We start from the raw sequence: 24,171 nt of genomic DNA, 5'->3' as shown, positions 1-24,171 counted from the left end.
CAGCCATGGGTATGGCAGCTGAAAAAGGCTCCTGTACAATTACCAAGTATTTATTGACTCACAACCAATACAGGCTACTGTTAACTGTTATTGATTATTTTTATTAATATAAACAGAGCAATAGCCTTGCAAGTTCCTAATTTTAACTGCTACTTTGATTTAGAGTTCTCTGATTTCCCCTAGGAGGTTTTTCTTGATGGTGTGTTTCTTTTGTTGTTATTGTTTTAATTAATTAATAAATTCTTCATAGTAGGTCCTTGTTGGTAATCTATTTTAAATTTAGTAGTATGTACATGTCAGTTCCAAACTCCCAATCTATCCTTTCCCGTGGTATGTTTCTTAGGGACACTCACGCAATGCTAGGTAAAAAAAATTACCCTGTGTTGTGACAATTGGAAAGTCTCCTTCATTTTTACAGGAAGAAGTTGGAATGACACGAGAATAATAGCCACTTATCCAACTATCTACTAGGGCAGACATTGTGCCAGGACAGTCCATTGTGACTATTCTCTTCAATGTAGTATTCCTGAGACGTGCACACTCCACTGTTGCTTGGGGTGATCTCAGCCCACAGCACCATCTCAACAGTGGCAATTACTGATCCTTTGCAGGTGGGTTAACTTTCTGGAAAAAGGGGCAGAGGCACCTGTTGCTGAGATGGGTGAGCGAGTCTGGAGCCTAGGTGGGATAAGTGGGTAGTAGTGAGGGGTGGTGGGTTTTCTGGTGCAGCCCTCAAGTCCATCCCCCAAACAGTGTTCTAAAAAGTCTGACATAAAGACAGCATTCCTGGAACAAAGGAGGTGACCCACCGTGAAGGCGTGGGCTGGGAGGAAGGGGGCAGGAAGGAAGTGGTGGTGGGTTCCAGCACTTGAATAGCCTGCAGCCCAGCTATGGCCCCCACACCAGCCATGAGAGAGGGGGTGATGCTGAGTCAACAGCTAGGGTGGTAGAAGGTGAGGAAGCAACAGGTTCCCATCTGCCCTTCTCGGGTCTCTGCTTCCTCCTCTAGGAGGTGATAAAGGGGAGTTCTTGAAGCTATCTCTAAGATCCAGACCCTGTGGGGTCTAGTATCAAGCGTGACCCAAAAAGAGAATGCCAGAAAGCTCTAGGCATCAGGTTAGGCATCAATACAATTATTGTGACATAGTTTTGTGCCACTGTAACAGAAAGTCTCCTCACTAACATGCCTGGGTGCCTGGCCCAACAGCTGAGTGATGAGATGACTCAGTAAGAGGGGTCCAGGGCTCATACTGGGTGGAGACGGGGCAGCCTTCCCAGGCTTTCCATCAGCCACTGAGGAAGCCTCTGAGAGCAGAGGGCCCCTTCCAGGTTACAGATGGGAACAGGCCTCTCAGGGAAGCACCAAACACCCTCTGGGAAATGGTCAGACTTGGCTTCTCTGGACTCACAGGATGATTGGCGGCATGCCTGTCTTATCAGCAATACTCTTCCCCACTCCCCACAAATGGAAGTGGTCCGTGGACCTGCCCCCAGGGCGGCGCTCCCCGAGGGAGCTGGACGCACCTGCCTCGGTCTCTGCCTGATCTGCAGGCTCACCAACCCCCTTGCTGATGGGCAGCCCCTGCCCTGGGAGCAGCTCTCCCCAGGAGGGATTGGCCATCTTCCAACTGTTCCTCAGCTTCCCCCGGAGTTCCCCCTGCCCAGTGTTCATCTCCCCGTTCTCTGGCCGCCCCTGTCTCCCAGCTCTAATTCTGAGATGCCCTGGCAGTCCAGCACCCTGGGGGGAAAGGGGCTGCTTCCACCAGCCTGTCTAACCAATCCACTGGCTCTGCTGGGCTTGCTCAGGCTCAGGGACCTGCCTCTTCTCTGGCCTGGTGGTTTGCCCCCGCTGTTCTTCCCTGACACAGCTCACCTCTGGCACAGGCACTCCACCTGCAAATGCTCTAGTCAGGTGTGGGGCACAGGAGGAGCGTGGGCTGTGGGGAGAAGGGCCAACGGCCTGCAAGGACGTGCTCCGTGTGAGTGAGGAGCTTCGGCCTAATGAGGTAGACAGCACGTGTGACAACACAGGGACCCGCACGGGGGCACGGGGTGCCAAGCGCGGCTGCTTAAAATAGGTGTGTCTGTCTTAAGATCTCGCTGGGTTATTTTTAAAATGTTAATCAAGACTTCTTCGTCAGTTTTGTGTCGGGATCAAGTTTGTGTTAAGTGACTGGTGAAGGTCCACTGAATACAAATCAGGAAGAGGAAGGCTTTGGCATCAAGGAACAAAGATCTTACTTTAAAAGAAGTTGAAATTATGCTGTTCTGGCTGTTAAGTAAAAAGCAGTTACAGGGTTTCCTGAGCACAAGCAGGCCCGGTGGCCTGTTCCTTCTTTCTGGAAATGGCATGATGGAGGCACAAGGGACTGAGCTCACATGGGCTACACCCTTGCTACCCCAGTGTTGTCAAGCGGGCTGTTTCCTTGACAAACGTGATGCCTGGTGCGTCTGAGCTGAACAGGCACTCTCTCCCTCCCTTATTCACGCCCTCTGGCTCAAGTCTCTGATTGGTGGTCTCATGATACCCTGTAGGCCCCAGGGCTGGGCATGAGGGGAGAGTCCCCTAGGCCAGACGGCTACAGACACCAGTGAGCCCTTGGGGGAGGAGCAGGCCCAGCCATGCAGATCTCCCTGAGAAGCCCCCACCTGCCCCCCAACAGGATCACAAACAAACGACCAGCCCCCGCCCCTCCTCCAGCCCTGCTCCCCGCACCCCGGCCCAGCCCCAGCCCCACAGGGAGGTGGGGCCCCAGCAGCTACTCACTGGCGAGGATGACCATGTCCATGCCCCAGAAGATGCTCATGATCCAGCCCACCATGACGATGGCCGTGAGGATCTGGATGAGGGCCGCGGCGATGTTCAGCCAGAAGACACAGCACACGTGCCTGTCCGGGAGGTCCGTGCGGGCGCCACACAGCACGGTGAAGGCCGAGACGAACGTCCCTGTGAGAGGCCAGTAGGGACAGCCTTTGGAGGGCGCTGGGAGACACAGCGGCACATGTGCCCATCACGAGCTGGAGCCCCAGCGGCTCGCCCTCTGGGAGCTCCGAGAGGAACAGCTCACGTCCAGCACTTGGCTGCTTAGACCACTGGTGCCCATGCTAGAGATGTCAATGTACCAGCCTGGAGGAGGCATGGCCCTGGATGGCCAAGGACCCCGCATAGTCCTGAGGCCTCAGGGGAACACAGATGTCACCTAACAATCCATCCCTGCCATTAAAGAGCCACAGTGCAGCCCCTTGATAGGACAATAGGCAACAGGTGGAAAGGACACCAACCTCGTGTGGCAAAGATCCTTAAGGCCTAAGAGTCCAGAGGTAGGAGCTGGAGTCATTGAGGGGACAGGGAAGCCACTCAGAGGGTAAATTCAGGAAATGACTCCCAGCACACACACTGACCACAGTGCTTGCAGAGGGGAGTAAGCTCATGCCAAGGTGCATCTCCCAGAACCCTTCCTGTTGAGCCTCTTTTTTGGGGGGCTGGGGCCCGTGGTGGTCGGGGCGGGAGAAGAACCCTTCCTTCAAGGGGCTCTCCCAGACACCCCAGACCTGTAAGAGGAGGGACAGAGAGCCCGAGATTTTCTGAGCAGCCACAAGGCACAAAGCAACGTGGTGGGTGTGTCCATGGTCCTTACCTCATCCCACGTTTCCCAGAGCCCTGCAGGTATTAATAATATCGTTACATTTTTATTGATACTTCTCTCAAGCCAGGCTCTTTCCTACAGGGGCTCTGAGCCTCGTAATAACGCTGCAAGTTAGTTGGCCTTCCTCCTATCTGTGTGAATTCTCGATGGCTGCTGTAACAAGTTACTGCAAACTTAGTGGCTTAAAGCAACACAATGCTGGAGATCAGAAGTCTGAAATGGGTCCTCAGAGCTGGGTCCTTTCTGGAGTCTCTGGGGGACAATGGTTTCCTTGCCTTTTCCATTTCCTCAAGGTTGCCCGCATTCCTTGGCTCATGGCCCCTTCGTCATCAAAGCCAGGAGCTGTACATCTCTCCTCTCAGACCTCAGCTTCCATCCTTACATCTTCTCCCTCTGACTATGATCCTCCTGTCTCTCTCTTATAGGGACCCTTCTGATTATCTTGGGCCCACTGGATAATCCAGGGTAAGCCCCATATTTTTAAGATCCTTAAATTAGTCACATCTGAAAAGTCCTTCCTTTTTATGTAAGGTAGCATCTTTGCAGGTTCTGGGATCAGGATATGGATATCTCTGGGGGTGGGCATCATTCTGTCTATCACACTATCTTACATATTGCATTAACCTGGAGTTTCTGATGCTTTGGTATCTGGAGACTTTCTGACTCTCTAGAGATCTGCCTCCCAGGGCTAGCCAATTCCTAGGGATAGCAAATGACTTTCTTTTGCAAGACAAACAATTGAGAATGCACACCCAGACTGCTCTTTTACAGACTATCACCCTCTGGGTCACTCTTCTCTGTCTTAATCACTCAGAGCCAGGCACCAGACAGCTCAGGGTGTCCCTACACCCTGGGGAACACCAGCCCATCCTAAGCCTGCTTGACCTGTCTTAACATTCCTTCCCATGGAAATCACAGCAAAGTTTCCTGCCCAAGTCTCCCCCTAACTTCCTCTGCCTTCTAATGGTCCCTGGTCCTTCCACATGTGTACCTCCAAAGTGTGGTATGCCCTCTCCTCTTAGGAACTGTGAGTAACAAACTATCTTTCCAATGACTGTCATTTCCTGATCTGCTGGCCTCACCATACCTCACTATTAATAATGACAAAACCTACATTTTAAAGTGCGCACACACACTCAGAGTCAAGAATTAAGTATCTCAGACTTCCCTGGTGGTCCAGTGGTTAAGAATCCTCGAGCCGATGCAGAAGACACGGGTTTGCTTCCTGGTCTGGGAAGATCCCACATGCCTTGGAGCAACAAAGCCCGGGCCCCACAATTACTGAGCCTGAGCTCCAGAGCCTGAGTGCTCCACAACAAGAGAAGCCACCACAATGAGAAGCCTGAGCACCACAACTAAAGAGTAGCTCCCACTCGCCACAACTAGTGAAAGAGCCTGCACAGCAACAAAGACCCAGCACAGTCAAAAATAAATAAATTAATTAATTTTAAAAAGAGGATTAAGTATCTTGTCCAAGGTCTCACGCATGGGTAGGCACTGACCCCACCACTATCTGATGAGAAAGACAAACTTGGAGAAAGGAGAACTGAAAAGTGATGGGGACAAGAATTCAGGGCTTAGTAGTGGACATGGAAGGAAATAGGATGCAGGGACCATTAGAATGTATATGTCACCATCCATTGCCTCTGCTTATGTATCATGCTGTGAGACATGAGATAAACACTAGATGACACCATTAAAAAAACACAGTCAAAGCGGCAAGATGGTAGAAGGTGAACAGGAGCATGTGGAGGAAATACTAAGTAAAATTAACACAGGTGTCATTTAATGCATCCCTATAGGACATTACAACATGCTACCACCCTCTCCGACCCACACTATCTCTAATTCTTATGACAGTTCCTGATGGTTATTATTATCCATACTTTACAGATGGGGAAACCAAAGATCAAAGAGGCTAAATGACTTGTCCACAGAGTAGAACCCAGATTTAAACCCAGATTTGTCCACAGTGGAAGCCTGAGCTCTTTTCAGTCTAGGGTGTTCCAGCCTTACATTAAAAATTAAGGAAAGTTATGGAAAACAGTATGGCCCTTCCTCAATAAAATTAAAAATAGAGTTGCCATATAACCCAGGAATTCCACTTCTGGGTATATACCCAAAAGAATTGAAAGTAAGGTCTCAAAGAGATATTAGTATGCCTGTGTTCATTGCAGTATCATTCACAATAGCTGAAACATGGGGGCAACCCAAGTGTCTATAGATGGATGAATGGACAAGCAAAACATGATCTATGCATATCATGGAATAGTATACATCCTTAAAAAGGGAGGAAATTCTGGCACATGCTACAACATAGATGAGCCCTGATGACATTACGTTAAAGTGAAATAAGCCAGTTACAAAAAGACAAATGTATTATTTCACTTATATGAGTTACCTAGAGTAGTCAGAATCGTAGGAATAGGAAATAGGATGCTGGTTGCCAAGGTGTGGGGGAGGAGGTTATGAGGAGCTATTGTTTAATGTGTACAGAGTTTCAGTATTGTAAGATAAAAGAGTTCTGGAGACAGATGGTGGTGATGGGTGCACAGCAATTTGAATGTGCTTAATGCCCCTGAATTGTGCACTTAAGAATGGATAAGATGGCAAATTTCACATTCTGTGTAGTTTACTACAATAAAAAGAATTGGAGGGGAAAAGGAAAGAAACTTCATCCTCAATGATTTTCAAAATACTCTTGAACCTCTCCACATGCCCCCAGTCCTGCCCCGGCCAATGTCCTTCATGGAAGCAGACGTTGCGCTGACTCTGGCCAACAGTGTCCTGACTCAGTGGGATCTGGCTGAGGTTCTGTGACCCCCTGTCTCTTTGTAGCTGTGGCCTCGCCATGGTCGTCCTGCCTAGGAAATGGGAACAAGTTTTTGCTAGACTGAACCATAAGAAATCACCATCTTTGTAGGTCAGAGTAGCTGAATAACAGAAATTTCATATGGCTTAGCCTAACATGTATCTGATATGAAAAATTTGAGCATAAGGAAACCCCTGAACTCAGAGATTCTTAGTTAAAAGTTCATCTAATCCATCCTCTGCCAAAAAATGGAATCTCACCAGAATTACTAAACTGATTAGAGGCCAGTGAGCCTCTTCATGCATCTAGTTGCTTGCCATGGAGGCAGGGAGGCCTAGCCAGCCTGCTGCCCTGGAGACAAGCAACATCAGCAAAAAGGAAGGCTTATCTGCTGGGGAAGCTGGGCTGACCCACATTTTATTTAAAAGACAACATGGGTGTGGTGTGGGAAGGACTTTCAGGCACTATTCTTTTACCCACATTGACAAACTAAGACATGTATAAAAATAAAAGCACATTATTCACATACCAATTTGTACAATATGTACATACAATACCTGCAGTTGCATCAATCTGGATAAATTATTAATTATCCAAATTATCAATTTGGATAAATAATTTCATTTACTAGGAAACAATGGTGGTAGGTCCCTTTAGCCATTTGTTGTTTTTGTTCAGTCACTCAGTCACGTCCAACACTTTGTGACCCCCTGGACTGCCAGCACACCAGGCTGCCCTGTCCTTCACCATCTCCTGGAGTTTGCTCGGACTCATGTCCATTGAGTTGGTGATGTCACCCCTTTTGCCATATAAGGTAATATATGCCATGGAAGGGCTTCTCAGGTGGCACTAGTGGTAAAGAATCCACCTGCCAATGTAGGAGACAAGAGATGTGGGTTGGATCCCTGGGTTGGGAAGATCCCCCAGAGGAGGGCATGACAACCCACTCCAGTATTCTTGCCTGGAGAATCCCATGGACAGAGGAGACTGGTGGGCTACAGTCCACAGTGCTGCAGAGTTGGACACGACTGAAGCGACTTAGCACACACGCATGCACATGCCATAGAAGGTCAGCATTAAGCGAAGGGATTTACAACAACAAACATCGTTTTAATCTATTCAACAGGAATTTAAAAGAATGATTTTAGCACAGTTGCATATGAAGAGGTATTATTTAAATGAGTCTTACTTGCTAAAGAAAGAGCCCCCCACTCCCAACAGCAACCAGTTAGTTCTAGTTTATTCCATGAGCCCCAACCCCGAGCCAGTGCCAGGCCCTGGAACAGAGAGCGCAGGCTGGTGGTGGAGGCTGGCTGGGTCCCTTGCGGGGAGCTCACGCTCTGGTGGGGACACTGGGTTCCAGAAAGAACAGTGACGAATCAAGTTTGGTTTATCAGGAAAAAAGTCACAGAAGAAAACGTGATGAGGGGAAAGGTCTAGAAAGCCAGTGGGAAAGAGTCAAGGGGAGGAGGGAAGAATACCCCAGAGACAACCTAGCATGTCCGTCCAGAAGCCCAGAGGGTGGCAGGGGACTTTGCGGGTACAGGGCGCTGAGCACAGGGTGCCACGTGCCGGGCAGGGATGAAAAACAGGGCTGGAGGTGGGCAGCTGTCAGACTGGAGGGGCCCTGAGGGCCTTGCTATGGGGCCTGGCTTCCTCTTCCAGGCAACCAGGCAGCCTGAGAAGGCTGGTTTCAGTGGGGAATCACAGGTCAGGGTTGAGACCCCCAAGGGGAGGACGGGGCAGAAGGGATAAGGCAGAGTCTGGGAGGTGAGGTGAGATGAGGTGGGCAGGGAGGCACGGTAGTGGGTGCAGGCAAGAGAAGGACCCCCAGAAGGAGGAGGGGGTGTCCTGGGGACTGAGGGGCCTGTTCACTTCAGAGAAGGGAGAAGGGGGCACAGTTGGGTCTGGGGGTCTGGTTTCCCACACTATGTGGTGAGTGTGGAGCCATAAACCAGGGGGGGAGCCCAGTGAGGGCGGTACCCATGGGCTGAGCAGAGCCGAGCTGGAGACAGGCTCAGGAGGGTCGCCTGCAGGTAGCGGAAGTCATCAAAATGAATAGGGTTACCCAGGAGGGGGTGGAATTCAAGGAAAGAACCAGGGGACATCAAGACCACCAAGGGGACGGGGGGGGGGGCAATCAGAGAGAGGTGAGAGTGTGTGTCCCAGACACAGAGGAGTCTCAAGGAAGAGGAGCTGGTGGACAGGGTCACCTGCTGCAGAGATGGAGTGGGGACAGGCGGGTCCCGGGTCGAATTAAGTCACCAGTGGCCTCAGGGAGAGTCTGAGAAGCTGAGGGGCTGAGATCAGGGAGCAGGATATCAGAGTTTCAGGGAGAAAAAGAGGTGAGGATTCGAGAACATGGGAGAGGACCCCTCTCTCCAAAGTCCTTGGGAGAAACTCAAGCTTGTATGGCTGCTGAGGAGAAGCTGGCAGGGAGGGAGAGGATGAAGATATAACCAGACCAGAGAAGCAGGTAGCAAGGTTTTTGACCAGGTGAAAAGGTGAACTGGTTCACACGTTAGAACTCTCCAACTGAGGTTTATTTATTTCCAAATGGAAATTTACTTCCCAATTGGGAAAGGAGTATGTCAAGGCTGTATATTGTCACCCTGTTTATTTAACTTCTATGCAGAGTACAACATGCGAAATGCTGGGCTGGGTGAAGCACAAGCTGGAATCAAGATTTCTGGGATAAATATCAATAACCTCAGATATGCAGATGACACCACCCTTATGGCAGAAAGCAAAGAAGAGCTAAAGAGCCTCTTAATGAAAGTGAAAGAGGAGAGTGGAAAAGTTGACTTAAAACTCAATATTCAGAAAACTAAGATCATAGCATCCAGTCCCATCACTTCATGGCAAATAGATGGGCAAACAATGGAAACAGTGGGAGACTTTATTTTGGGGAGCTCCAAAACCACTGCAGATGGTGACTGCAGCCATGAAATTAAAAGATGCTTGCTCCTTTGAAGAAAAGCTATGATCAACCTAGATAGAATATTAAAAAGCAGAGACATTACTTTGCTGAAAAAAGTCCATCTAGTCAAAGCTATGGTTTTCCTGGTAGTCATGTGTGGATGTGAGAGTTGGACTATAAAGAAAGCTGAGTGCCAAAGAACTGTTGCTTTTGAACTGTGGGGTTGGAGAAGACCCTTGAGAGTCCCTTGGACTGCAAGGAGATCCAGCCAGTCCATCCTAAAGGAGATCAGTCCTGAATACTCATTGGAAGGACTGAGGCTGAAGCTGAAACTCCAATACTTTGGCCACATGATGTAAAGAACTGACTCACTGGAAAAGACCTTGATGCTGGGAAAGATTGAAGGCAGGAGGAGAAGGGGGCGAGAGGATGAGATGGTTGTTCGGCATCACCTCAACTCAATGGACATGAGTTTGAGCAAGCTCCAGGAGTTGGTGATGGACAGGGAAGCCAGGCATGCTGCAGTCCTTGGGATCACAAAGATTCGGACACGACTGAGTGACTGAACTGAACTGAACTGAGGTTTAAACAAACGCAGGTTGCAGGGTGCCTCCAGGCCACCAGAGGCACAGGGATGGGTCCAGGGACTGCTTGTTTGAGATCAGAAAAGAAGCATTCCCCCAGCTGATTCCAACACACAATCAGGCTTGAGAATCCTTCCCTGATAGGTGGACAGATTGACCTCCCAGATAGAGAACCAGAGAAACACACAACCTGGTAGGAAATTAGCCCACAATTCTGGCCTTTAACTCTGTCCCAAAGCATCCCCCACAAGACTCAGATCTCAGTCAGGGAAGCTGTCCTCCACAGCAGAGGCAGGGGCCTGGCCACAATGTTTCTGGCAGGGGCCAAGGTCCAATCAGGGCTTCCCTGGGGGCTCAATGGTAAAGAACCCACGTGTGATGTAGGTGATGCAGTTTCAATCCATGGGTTGGGAAGATTCCCAGGAGAAGGAAATGGCAACCGACTCTAGTATTTCCTTGCCTGGAGAATTGCATAGAACAGAGGAGCCTGGCTGGCTACAGTCCATGACGTCACAAAGAGTTGGACATGACTGATTGATTAAACAGCAACAAGGTCCAGCCAAACACTGACTGGCACAAAGGAAAAGGATGGTAATGAACTGAGCTGTCAACTACAATAATCAGTTTGCTGAAAGACACCTGGAAGCTAGGTGCAGACATATGCACTCTGTGTCCTACATGGAGACAGATGGGTGGAGAAGCCTGAGGAGGACGCTGCCCCCAGCCCATAGAGACTTATAGCAAAGACGCCAGAGGGCTTTGCAGCCACAGTCCTCTCTGGCCATCAGGGCTCTGCTGAGATCACTGGCTTCCCCAAGGAGCTCGGGCTGAGGCTCCAGGAGTGGGCAGTGGGAGGGAAGGGTTCTTTCACTTCCATCCTGAATGTCCCAAATGGTCCTGGGGAGGTGATGGGGACAGGAGGAGGAGAAGCAAGGCAAAGCGAGCTGGCAGTCTCCCATCAGGATGGAGCCTGGGAGCTGAAATTATCCTTCAGGAGTCCCATCAGGCTCAGGTTTTCTCATGACTCACAAGGAGGTGGTGGAAGGTTCTGAGCTTAAAGCAGGTTGGCGGGGGAATGGGGAGGGTCACAATGGGGAGAAGGGTAAAGATTTCCTCTGAAGCAGCTGCTCCCAAGAAAATGTGCTCCCCTGGAACGGAGGCCAGGAAGTCCAGTTGGATTCCAGGCATCACCTGCAGCTGGCTCTGTGATCATTAAGATGTGCCGCTCACCAGTGACTGAGATTTACACCTGGATGCCCTCCATCACTCCTCCAGGGAGGGTTGGTTGAGCACAGCTCTTTCTCTGCAAAACTTTGAATGTGAGCCTCAAGAAAGAAATGTAAGGGAAGCTCTGGTCTGGACTTCACAGCCTAATGAAAGGACAAGCCACACCCTACAGAACACAGCCCACTGCTGACTGTGTCCAACTCAGAGCCAGAATGAGATAAATGGGAGATCACGTTCAGGGTCAAACCCAGTTCTATAAGATTCCATTTCTCAAACCTGGTGGGCGGGGAGGGCAGCATAAGAAGCAATGGAAATTGTGCTGAAAATACATCTTCCTGGGTCAAACAACACTGAGATTCTAATTCAGCTGGTCTGGTCATCAAGTTTTCATCATTATCCAACCATTTCAACTGGAAATGGAAAAGGAGAGGAAAAAGAAGTGACCGGAAGTTCATAAACGATTCTGGACAAAACCCCTAGGAAGACAGAATCAAGATAGTTTCAAAGCGCCCGTGGCCTAAGTAGGGCTTCCCTGGCGGCTCAGTGACAAAGAATCCACCTGCCAATGCAGGAGAGGTGGGTTCGATCCCTGGGTCAGGAAACGGCAACCCACTTTAGTATTCTTATCTGGGAAATTTCTGGACAGACTGAATTCCAAAGAAGATATACAGATGGCCAACAGGCACACGGAAAGATGGTCAACATCACTAACCATCAGGGAGATGCAAATCAAAACCACAATGAGATATCACCTCACACCCGTCAGAAGGGCTATCATCAGAAAAAAAAAAAAAGAAAAAAAGTGCTGGTGAGGATGTGGAGAAAAGGAAACGCTCATGAACTCTTCTTTGGGAGGATGCAAGTTGGTGCAGCCACTGTGAAAGACAGTATGGAAGATCCTCAACAAATTAAAAATAGAACTACCATATGAGCTAGCATTTCCACTTATGAGTATTTATCTGAAGAAAATGAAAACACTAATCAGAAAAGATATAGTCTATGTTCTTTGCAGCATTATTTACAATAGCCAAGGTAAAGAAGCAACCTAGGTGTCCACCAATAGATGAATGGATAAGGAATGGATAAATTGAATTCTACTCAGCCATAAAAAGAGAATGAAATCTTGCCATTTGCAACAATATGAATAAACCTAGAGGGTATTAATGCTAAGTGAAATAAGTCAGAGAAAGCCAAATACTGTGTGATTTCGCTTATATGTAGAATCTAAAACAAAACAAATGAACAAACATAACAAAACAGAAACAGAGTCAAAAACACAGAGAACAAACTGTCGGTTGCCAGAGGGGGAGGAGAGAAATAGGTGAGGGAAATTAAGAGGTACAAACTTCCAGTTGCAAAATAAATGAGTCATCGGTATGAAATGTACACTGTGGGTAATACAATCAATAATTATATAATATCTTTATATGGCAATAGATGATAACTAGACTTATCACGATCATTTTGAAATGTAAGAAATATAAAATCACTATGTTGTGTAACATGAACTAATATAGTGTTATACGTCAATTATACTTCAAAAACAAACACATTCACAGAAAAAGAGATGGGATTTGTGGTTACCAGAGACAGAGTGGGAGAAGGTGGAACTGGATGAAGTAGTCAAAAGGTACCAAATTCCAGTCAGTTATAAGATAAATAAGTATTAGTGATGCAATGTACAATGTGATAAATATAATTAACCCTGACCTATGTTATATATGGGGCTTCCCAGGTGGCTCAGTGGTAAAAAAGCCACCTGCCAATGCAGGAGATGCAGGAGAAGGAGGTTTCATCTCCAGGTCAGGAAGATCCCCTAGAGAAGGAAATGGCAAGCCACTCCAGTATTCTTGCCTGGAGAATCCCATGGACAGAGGAGCCTGGTGGGCTACAATCCACGGGATTGTAGAGCTGGACACAGCTTAGCAACTACACAACAACAACATGTTACATATGAAAGTTGTTAAGAGAATAAATCCTAAGAGTTCTTATCACAAAGGATATTTTTTTTCTATTTCTTTAATTTTCTTCCTTTATGAGAGGATGGACATTCATTTCATGATGTGTGTAAGTCAAATCATTATACAATACTGTATGTCAGTTATATCTCAATACAACAGAAATAAAAATACATTAAAAAAAAAATCTGCCAGTGTCTTTGCCCCATAGATCCTGGACTTGTGGCAAAAGGCTTTGTGAACTGTTCTCACCATTCCACCCCTAATGAGGTGGCAGCAATTCATCAGAAGGTGGCTTATAAGTTGGAAGCTAATCATTTCAGTGCAGTAATGGGGTGTTTGCTCCTGTTGTCAGCAGCTCTGAGCAGACATTCTATCCATCTCTGACCAATTAGAGATGGGAAAATGAGTTTATTACAACCTTTCCGAGCATCAGTTTCAAGGAAGAAAAATAATGAAGGGTGAACAGGTGAGCTTTCAGTCCCCCCAGTAAAGAGTAGGTGTGAGGTACCCAGGACCACTTTGCCCTTAGCCCCAGGTGCTACCCCACACCCAGGGCCCCCTCCTCTCCCCTCTCCCTAGTCAGAAAGGACTAGGACACCCACTCTGTATTCCTCCCTGGGCCTCAGGCAAACACTGAGGAGTCACTGGGGAACTTGAGGATTGAGGAACTCGGGGAAAGGCAGCCAGGAAGAAGCCTTCGGGTGGATAAGGGGTTTACAAGTGAGACCTCCGCAGGTAACAGTCCTGGTTCGAGACTACAGCCACTATGGGGCCTTAGATTTTCCAATGGAAAAGGCTCCATGGTTTAAAGGAAGGAGGACAGGGAGCCCCCACGTCTCCCACTAATAAATCTGTCATCCTTCCTTTGAGGACAGAGAAAACGAGACCAGCTCCCTCCTCTGTCCCTCTTACTGCCGCCACCGTGACATCAAGCTGATGGGAGTGAGAGGGCAGGTTGACTGCAACTGGTAATTAATTTTAATGGCACTGGGCACTGCATCAGCCTCCCTGTGCTTGTTAGCAAATCTCATCTGCCCTCAGCCTCCCCTGCCAGATCCCTGACGTGCTCCAAGACACACTCCCAGTCCTGGACAAGCTGCAGGATTGAACTGGACCCCTTGGACTCTCGGGGGCCCCAGGCTTTCCCCAAGATCTTCAGCCTGAACAGAAACATAACCACGTGCAATGTCTCAGTTCCTCAGTTTTGAGCCCTGTCACAACAGATTCTGACTTAAATGGCAGAGGATAAACCAAGGAAGTGGGGATGGGACCAGGAGGGCAGCAGTGTACTGACCAGGGCAAAGAGCCCGGGCTGGCACAGAGGCCCCAGGGGACCGAGCTTCATCCCTCCTGCCTTCCAGCAGGACCGGTGTTCAGGGTGGTCAGTCCGGTGGACGGATGGGCAACGGCGGCAGCAGTGACATTTGCTGAAGGAGACAACACAGCTTCCATCTCTTCAGAATTTGCAACCTGACAAGATGCAATTTCCATGGATGGGTAGACACTGAGGTTAGAAACAGAGAGGGGCTCTGCCCAGGGTCACAGCTGCTGGGGAGCCCTTCTGAGATCACCGCGGTGAGAACCTGCAATGAGGTGAAACCTGAGGCGCTGCTCCGGGGACACTGCTGCAGCAACAGACTCGGGAACTCGGCATCCACCCCTGAACTCAACGGGCATCTCATCCACATGGGCAAGGCCTCTGGGCTCATGGCTGACCCTCATTTGATCACCCAAATGACAAATAACATCTCTGTGGCGGCTCCCATCTGCTTGCATTGAGATTGTTGAATTGGAGTCACTCTCTCCTCATTGAGTCAAGTGAGTGGATAAGGCTGTCTTGGGCCTGTGGCACCCAAGTGAGCAGGAAGTCAGGTGTGCCAGCACCCGAGGGCGCTCATCACTGGGATGCTGGGGGAGCCGACCCAGGTGCCCCGAGGTGGCCCCCCCAGACGGGGCGGGAGGGAGGACAGCTCGGCCTGGCATCCTGCCTGAAGCCCTCGGCAGCAGAGGTCTCAGGGACCCCTGACCTGTGCACTACAGGGGGTGGTGGAACTCCCCCCATCAGGACACCCAGGCCTGGAGGCACACATTCCCGGGTGCAAAGTCGCCCCTCCCTTAAAATCATACCAATTCATTTCATCCACTCATTTCCTCCATGGATTCAGGCAGCATTTATGAAGCACCTGCTGGGTGCCAAGAACTGGGCTAAAACCACATGCATCAAACAGGAGTGTCCCAGCCCTGACGAATCTCACAAGGTGGTGAGAGACAGAAGTCATGGACACAATCCGTGAGGTCAGTCCTGGGGGACAGGGCAGAGGGAGGGGAGCCCCACATTATTAAAGGGACTCTGGAGCCAGAATGACTGCACCCCGCCTCCCCGCCCCCCGCAGAAGCCATGAGATCCTGACAAGTGACTGAACCTCTTTAGGCTTCAGTTTCCCCATCTGAAGTTAAGTAATGATAGTAGCCTGCCTCATAGGGATGTGAGGACTGAATTCGAGCATGTAAAGTACATGGAACAAGGAGCAAGGGGAGAACCTTCACTCCAGGCAGGGAGACCCAGAGAATCTTCCCCAGGAGGTGATGCCAGAGCAGAATCCTGATGAACAAAGAGTTATTCTTGAACATGAGTGAAGCTGAAAATTTCAATGAATCCTGCCCTCCTAGTGGCGTGTAGCCAATGGTACTACTCTTCATTCCACCTTAAAACACGATTTATTATAACTGCTGAGTTCCCGATGTCAGCCTCATGGAGACGGAGGCTCTGTATGCATCCATATGTCACAGTACTATGCGGCCAGTAAAATTACAATTATGATGACTCTGCAGCAAGCCAGACAAGTGCTTTACGTGAAACTACAAAAATAGTATGTATACTGTACAGTGGTCTATTTTAAACTATTTACATCTGTGGGCAAGGACTGAAGCGGCTTTATTAAGCAGATGGAAATTGTTTCGCCGTGGCAGAACTGTGCTTAGTCGCTCAGTCGTGTTCGACTCTTTGAGACCCCATGGACTGTAGCCCACTAGGCTCCTCTGTCCATGGGGATTTTCCAGGCAAGACTCCTGGAGTGGGTTGACAAGCCCTCCTCCAGGGGATCTTCTCAACCCAGAGACTGAGCCCAGGTCGCCTGCATTGCAGGTGGATTCTTTACCGTCTGAGCTACCAAGAAAGCACAGGGAAGAATTTGAGGTAACTTTTTCTCTATTTTCAAAAACAAATTCTCTTGGGACTTCCCTGGTGGCTCAGTGAATAAGAAGCTGCCTGCCAATGCAGAGGACCCAGGTTGGATTCCTGCTACGGGAAGATTCCACAACTCCTGAGCCCATGTGCTATAGCTACTGAAGCCCGCACGCCTAGAGTCTATGCATTGAAACAAAAGAGAAGTCACACAATGAGAAGTCGGAGCACCTCAATGAAGAATAGCCTCTGGTTGCTGTAACTAGAGAAAAGCCCACACACAGCAATGAAAATCTAGCACAGACAAAATAAATAGATAAAAACAAATCCTTTTTTCAGTTAGAAAAAGTTTCAGGCCCTCTTAAGATCTGATTCTGTTGCCCACCAAACAGTGTCTTACTGAAACGGAGCAGGACCCTATGGTCCCTGCAGCCCCCTGCCATGTCCTCTGCCTGCCTTTTGTCTGTGGAACACTTAAGTCAAAGAATAAATTTAACCAGAGAAGTGAGAAATATGGAACAAAGAAAACACTCAAAGGAGACTAGATAATAATAATGCAGTCATTAAGCACAGTCAAGGACCTTCAGTTCTCAAGGGCTATAGCTAATATTCTGAGCCAGACACTAAAACACCAGGAGGAGAAGTGAACTGCATGATGACCAGACTGTACTCATGATATAAGCTGTCACAATTCTGAGAACTGGCCTCAGAGAAATGGGAACAAATGGACCCTGGAACTGAAGACTAACTGTATCTAAAACAATCAAGATGACACTGGTCAGACCACTGATGACCAATTTGAAGATGATGGTCAGAGATGACTGTATTGTTTATGCGTGTAGTCTCCCCTCCTACTCTGTCTACAAAAGCTCTTGCCCTGCTGGTTGCTGCGGCAAGTGGCGGGAGGGTGGTGTGCAGGGAGAATCGGCCTTTGGGCAGATGTCCACCATCCTCTACCCCCTACTCAGTTGCTGGCATCTGAAGTAAAGCAAACTTTCCTTTCCACCAACCTGGCCTATTTCTTGGCTTTTGCTCAGCAAGCAGCCAGATTTCACATATTCCTATCGGTAACATGATTGGTGACAGGGAAAATCATGTTGCAGTCAATTAAACCAGAGGACAGATGGCATGCAGACACCTAACACAGAAAAGAAATGATGCTGTGTGACTACACCTGGGCTGCGACAAAAGCCCCTGAACATCCAGGAACATCTCTGGAATGCAGCCCCCAGTCCTAGAGCATCTTTCCCAGTGAAGCTGGCAAAGCCGGGCTCTTAGATGGGAGGGTCAGGCTCACCTGTTGGAGGTGGGAGGAGAAGGAGGAAGCTGAGGGCTCCTGTTTGGAAACCAGGAAAGGACTCTAGTCCCAAGAGACCTGGAGAAGCCACAGTGGATTCAGCAGTCACATGACAGTAACAGTGGAAAAGCTGAGCTGGTGCCCCAGCCTCCCAGAGGGCCAGGGAGGAGGAGGGAGGGCAGCAGGAGGCCTATTTGGGGTTGGTGCTCAGGTGCTCCCTGTCTGGCTGGGGCCTCCCCATAGGCCCGGCAGTCAGACACACCTGCTCCTTCCTGGAGCTGGGCCTTGCGGAGTGGCCCCAATGCGAGCTTCATGCCAGGGACAGCTTCCTGCTGGAGCTCCTGGGGCTGGGCTCAGGTCAGCTCTCCCCACGCAGGGCTGACGTTGCAGCTCACGTCATGGGAGCATCCCACGCCTGCAGAGAGGGGATGTCTGCTGCAGTTCTTCATTTTGGAAGTAAGCAACTCAATAGGCTCAAAGGACAAAGGGAGTCATTGGCTTACATAATTGGAAAAGTTCAGAAAGGCAGTGTGAGCAGTGGTTAGAAAAAGTGGGCTTGAGGGTCAGACCGCTGAGCGCGATTCCTGATTATTGTTTTCTGGCTGTGGGGACGTGGGCAAATTACTCTGCCTCCAGAGGCCTATCTCCTAATCAAAAATTTGTTGACCTATTTCTTCATCTGTAAGGTAGGAGTTATAATAATACCCTTATCCAGGCTCTTGGTAACGCTTAATAGAAATTATGCATTTAAGGTGCCTGGAACACACTAAGTCCTTAACCACTGTTCACTGTATTATTATTAATAAGAATTTAGGATTAGTTTGATTCCATGACTCAGTGATTCAACACAGACCCAATGTCTTCCACCTCTCTGTCTTCCATGGCATCAACTTTATTGCAAGACCAACTTCTCTCATGGTGACAAAATGATTGTAGCAGTGCCAGTTTTCACATTCACATATCACTTGCCCAGAGAAGACAGGACATTTCCGTCCTAATATTCCAATCAAGAGTCCTGAAGTTTACCCAGAGTGGACTGTCACATGCCCGCCTTTGAACCAACGATTTGGCAGAAGATGGAAGGTACTTACTGTCTTAAGCAATTGGGCTCACCCCTGGAGCCAGAAGTAGGGTCAGCTTTCTTTATAATGCCCAGATTGCATTGGGGTGTGGATTCCTGAGTGAAAATCTTAGTTTGGGGGCGGGGAGTAAAAAGAGGGTAATATGAGGCTGGCAAATTGTCCATGATGTTCACTAACAGAGAAGAAATGTGTTACAAAATCTAGCAGAGAAATGACAAATTGGACCATCTTTTTAAAAATGAAGGTGTGATTTCAAAAGGTAACCCCAAATTCTTTGACACTCTTCCATCAAGGGGTGGAGGTCTACATTCCTTCATCTTAAACTGTGCTCTGTGGCTGGCCAACAGAACATGTTATTACCAAAGCATAGAGGTGCCAGCCATGTGTGGTATCACCTTTGACCCACACAACTGGAGGCAGCAGCCTAGGACGAGAAAGGCTCATCGGCCCTGTAGCAGGGCCATCTGACTTCTGTGCCTCTGGACACAGAACTAATGTCTCTTGCCCCACCTCCCATTGAGGGATGACAGGCTGAGTCAGAGACAGAGAGCAGGATTATGGTGACCACAAGGCCATGGGAAAGACAGATGACGGGGCCAGTGAGGAGGGTCTCCCTGATACCACTCCAAGTGGACAGGGACAGACTAATAAGCACTGGGGAGGAAGAAGAGAGAAATGCCTCTACTTTCCTTTTGGCCAGACATGTGTGCTTGATGTCTAAAGACAGATCCCTTCCCAACCCTCCAACACTCATTACTAACAGCTCTGATGATGGATCTATAATGTATCAAGCATGCATTAGAGATTAAAATTTCAATGTATTACCTCACCCGATTCCCACAACAATCCACATCTTTATCCTCATTTAGCAGACAGGACCTAGAGTAAAGTCACATTGACCAACTATAGTCGGGCTTCCCTGGTGGCTCAGATAGTAAAGAATCTGTCTGCAATGCAGGTGACCTAGGTTTGATCCCTGGGTTGGGAAGATCCCTTGGCAAAGGGAATGGCAACTCATTCCAGCATTCTTGCCTGGAGAATTCCTTGGACAGAGGAGCCCGGTGGGCTATAGTCCATGGAGTCGCAAAGAATCAGACACGACTGAGCAACTCACACACACACAACCAACTGTAGACAATTGTAGAAGGCAGGAGACAGGGGGTTGGAAGTGGAAATGAGATTTCAGTGGAATCTCAGATAAACCTCAGCAGCTGTGGAGGGGCCCCAGTTCTCTCTGAACCCATGTTCTTTGCAATGTGCTTTGCACCTCCTCCCATGAAAAGAACCTGTCTCCCCACCCTTTGAATACAGCCTGGCCTTGTGACTTTCACGGGCTGATACATGTGCTAGAAGTGGCATCATACCAGTTGCAAGCCAAGGGCAAGACCCACAGGCGCCCGCACTTGCTCTCATACAGCTCTGTCCAGGCACCACATGAACAGGCCCAGTCCATCCATTGGGGGATGCGACCACATGGAGGAGGCCCCAGCCGTGCAGCCCTCCTGAACCCAGCCCACATTGCAACCCACAGGCTGCTGTTTTAAGTTGCTACATCTAGAGGAGGTTTGTTATACAGTAAAAGCTAGCCAAACACCAACTGGGCCTGTTTTCAGAAACCCAGTGGCCACCAGGAGAGGGGAATGAGAGGCTGGAGGACTGGAGACTCTCTACTTCATAAAGAGAACAGGAGGGAGGGGATGGACCCAGGTTTTGGCTTCAAACCCTCTCCTAGGACCTGAGAAAGCCTTTCCAGAAAACAGGAGCCAGACAGAATTGGTCTGGCTTCCCATGGATTGTTCTCTAGAGAGACCACCTCTGGGGCTGCACTTTGCACCACTTGCTAGTTTCTTAAAGGGGCAAAGAGCATAGTGGATTTAATAAATCTACTTAATTCAGGAAAGGGCCAAGAATTTAAACCAGCTGGCCTGATGGAGGCCTTCCTGTAGGTCTGGGGGGCTTGGACCTGACCCCTATAGTATAGGGGGTCACACAATCATTCCAGCTGCAGCCTTGGTTATCAGTGGGGTTGCAGTGGCACCCCTGGGACCAGAGCTTCCAAGAGAAGGCTGGGAACTCTTATGGTGACTGTAGGCTGACTCAGCCGAGGGGGCCACGGGGAAGGGACGCGGAAGCTGTGATGCTCAATGGGGCAGACACATGAGTGGGGAGGGAGGGAAAGGCAGGAAAGGCTAGGGGGTTGAAAATGGAAATGAGATTTCAGTGGAATCTCAGAGAAACCTCAGCTGTGGAGAGGACGTCTGTGTTACCAACCAGGAGACTGGGCATGATCAGTCCAGAGAAGGCTCTGCCCAAGCCACTGTGACCGGAAGGGGCCAGGCCAGGCTCAGGAGAGAACTCACTAATGGGCGGCAAGCCCTGCAGCACTGGCTCCGCCCCACATGCTGTGCTTCCTACCTACGGGCCACCTCTTCTCACCTGATTTTGCTGGTTTCCTTTTCTTCACCCGCCCACTGGCTCGCTGTCCATCCTCCCCCACCGTCTTCTCTGCTTACACTCCCTCTCGCTGTACAACCTCCCCAGGCACTCCAGCTCAGAGCCCAGGGGTGCCAGCCCATTCTCCACTGGGGCCCCCACAGGCCTCTGATCGCTACTATGTACCACTTGCATGTAGCTCTCTCACCACAGTGGAAGGCCTTCAGGGGCCCCAGCCTCGTCTGGTCCACCTTCGAGGTCTCTACATTGCCTAGAAGCATAATTGGCTCATAGAAGGCACTCAAGTATCTGATGAATCTGAATGGAGGACAATTCCTGGGTGGAGAGTGGTCCTAAGAAGGTACACTCTCCCCCTGCAGAAGCTACGAGCATTTTGAAGGGTGTAGCCAAAAGGTAAGAAAGCTGACTCTGAACACAGCCTCCCTGGGTCTGAGCCATGGCTCTGCCCCTTACCACCTGTGTGACCTTGGACAATCTCTCAACCTCTCTGGGCCTCAGTTTCTTCATCTGAGAATGAGAGCAAAAATCTCTACCTCTCCTGTGTTGTCATCAACTTTACAGGAAGCGTTTGGTGCTTAGAACAGTGCAGGACACCCACTCATTGTTGTCGTTCAGTCATTTAGTCATGTGTGACTCTTTGAGACACCATGAACTGCAGCACGCCAGGCTTTCTTATCCTTTACTATTTCCCAGAGTTTGCTCAAACCCGTGTCCATTGAGTCCGTGATGCCATCCAAACATCTCATCCTCTGTCTCCCCCTTCTCCTCCTGCCTTCAATCTTTCCCAGCATCAGGGTCTTTCCAATGAGCCAGTTCTTTGCATCAGGTGGCCAAAGTACTGGCATTTCAGCTTCAGCATCAGACCTTCCAATGAATATTCAGGGTTGATTTCCTTAGGAAATCAACTGGTTGGATCTCCTTGCTGTCCAAGGGGCTCTCAAGAGTCTTCTCCAACACCACAGTTTAAAAGCATCAATTCTTTGGTGCTCCCAGTAAGTGCTATGAAAGTGCTGTAACTATCAGTACACTAGAAATAGGGTTTGCATTTTTCTCCCCTGTATCTTCCAGGCACCAGTACAATGCCTGGCACGTGGCAGGCCTTTAGTAAGAGTTTATTACATAAATAGATCTCCACAGAGGCATCAGCTAAGGCCCAAAGACGTATGTCTATAGAACTGTGCAAGGTGTGTTTGTGGGTTTCTGCCATTTCTGCTGCCCTCCTGTCTTTTCTCAGGGATCACGTGGTTGACCCTGAACGGACCATGAGCTGCTTGAGGGCAAGCCTGGGTGGTTAGCTTACAGGTAAGTTCATCTCCACTGGGCTCCCATCCCACGCCCTGACCCGCTTCTGCAGTCTGTACACAGCTCACATTAAAGCAGAACCCTCGCAGGACCGCCTTAGCTGAGAAGCTGATGGTTATACAAGCTGAAGAGACAGATCTGCTTTTCACAGCCCCATGGATAAGAGACAGGCTGAGGTCCTGGGAAGACAAAGCAGCTGCCTATACATGCTCCAAACTCCTTAGGAAAGGCCAAGTGGTAAAAGAGAGCAGAGTCGCACTGTGGCCTTCTGGCCCGGCTTGGACACTTAGCACTCACTGCGGGACCTCGGCCAGCACTTCCCCTCTCTGGGCACCCTTCCACTCTCGGGGTGGTTATTATTATTGATGTTCTTGTCTTTGGCACCTGCAGGATTCAGTCCCCAGGATACTTAATCACTTTGCCTTCTGAAATGGAAATGACCCAGCTTCTTGGGGGGGATGTGCAGTTCACAAAGTATTTTCCCATTCTTCCCGCAGACCCATCAGGGTCTGAGAACAGGACAGGGAAAGGACAGAAGCCCTTGGGGGACAGCCTGACAACAAGGGACCAAAGTCCTGTTGAGAAGGAGCTACGTGAACTGCATAAGGACTTTGTGTCCCAGAGCACCCCACACCCCCAAAGTGAACACAAACAGACCCAAGCACACATCAGGGAAAATGTCCTTAAAGGGTTTAGGGGACCACAAAAAAAAAAAAAAAAAAAGGGTTTAGGGGACTACAGCCCCCTCCCTGCAATGAAATGCCAGGAACATTTCAAGATATGTAACAACCAATCCACACAGACAGTAGCCCCAAAGTACATGTTTCTTTCCCTGCAAGGCTGTGACTCTTGCACCCACACTGTCAGGGCACAAACTCTGCAGCAGCAGCCCCCCAGAACCCACATCAGGATTCAGACTCATGGGTTCTGGTCACAGTTCACCCTGATAGAAGTCAGAATACGGCTCCATCACCCACTTTATTAATTTCTTCACTTGGCTGCAAATTGACTCTTTCCAGAAATGAACTTCACCCTCTTTGAGTGTGCTTTCTGGGAGTGATTTGAAATTAAATAATAATAATAATGTGCTGCTGACCTTAAGAGCAGATCCCTGGGGATGAGCTTGTTCTGAGCAGCAGCCACCCCTCGGAGACCGATGACATGGAGGACAAGAGACTCACCCATAAACAGAGGAGAATTTATTTCATTTCCCAGCCACCCCCTCACAGGCAATGGTGTCCCAAAGCAGAGCACAAAGTGTTAGTTAAAAATGCAGTCTTGTTCCCTTATTGTCCCTTTCCTGTGCTTCATCAGTGGAGATAGGTGCCTGGACATTTGGATACTGAAGGGCAGTTGCCAACTTCAGCATCACCAACCTCATCTCTAGAGATGAGATCAGCACAGAGTCAGGTTTATCCTGCACTCCAAGACCCAGGACATTACCTGTTGCAGTGATCCAGCTCACCTCTGCAGGGCTGGAAGAAGCAGTGCAAATTGAGAGAAGCCCACCAGGCTCCTCTGTCAATGGAATTCCCCAGGTAAGAATACTGGAGTGGGTAGTCATCCCCTTCTCCAGGGGATCTTCCTGACCCAGGGAATGAAGCCAGGCTGACAGAATGGCAGGCACATCAACCAAGGTCCTGGGGATATCACAGTGGGTGGACAGTGCAACGGGCTGAGGTACCAACCACAAGTGGTTAT

General features: G+C 49.2%; 1 protein-coding gene across 1 annotated transcript in view; it reads right to left on the bottom strand.

Moving 5' to 3' along the window:
• Window positions 1-24,171, bottom strand: part of STUM (stum, mechanosensory transduction mediator homolog) — a 63,311-nt gene that overhangs the window by 9,690 nt on the left and 29,450 nt on the right. Inside the window, exon 2 of the mRNA XM_065936752.1 lies at window positions 2,768-2,947. Within this exon, the coding sequence (XP_065792824.1) occupies window positions 2,768-2,947 (180 nt within the window). The remainder of the gene's footprint in view (window positions 1-2,767; window positions 2,948-24,171) is intronic.

This window comes from Muntiacus reevesi, chromosome 5 (assembly GCF_963930625.1).
Source record: "Muntiacus reevesi chromosome 5, mMunRee1.1, whole genome shotgun sequence".
In the NCBI taxonomy this organism is placed as follows: domain Eukaryota; kingdom Metazoa; phylum Chordata; class Mammalia; order Artiodactyla; family Cervidae; genus Muntiacus; species Muntiacus reevesi.
Note: the sequence above shows the minus strand (reverse complement) of the source record. Positions and strands in the feature narration are given on the sequence as shown.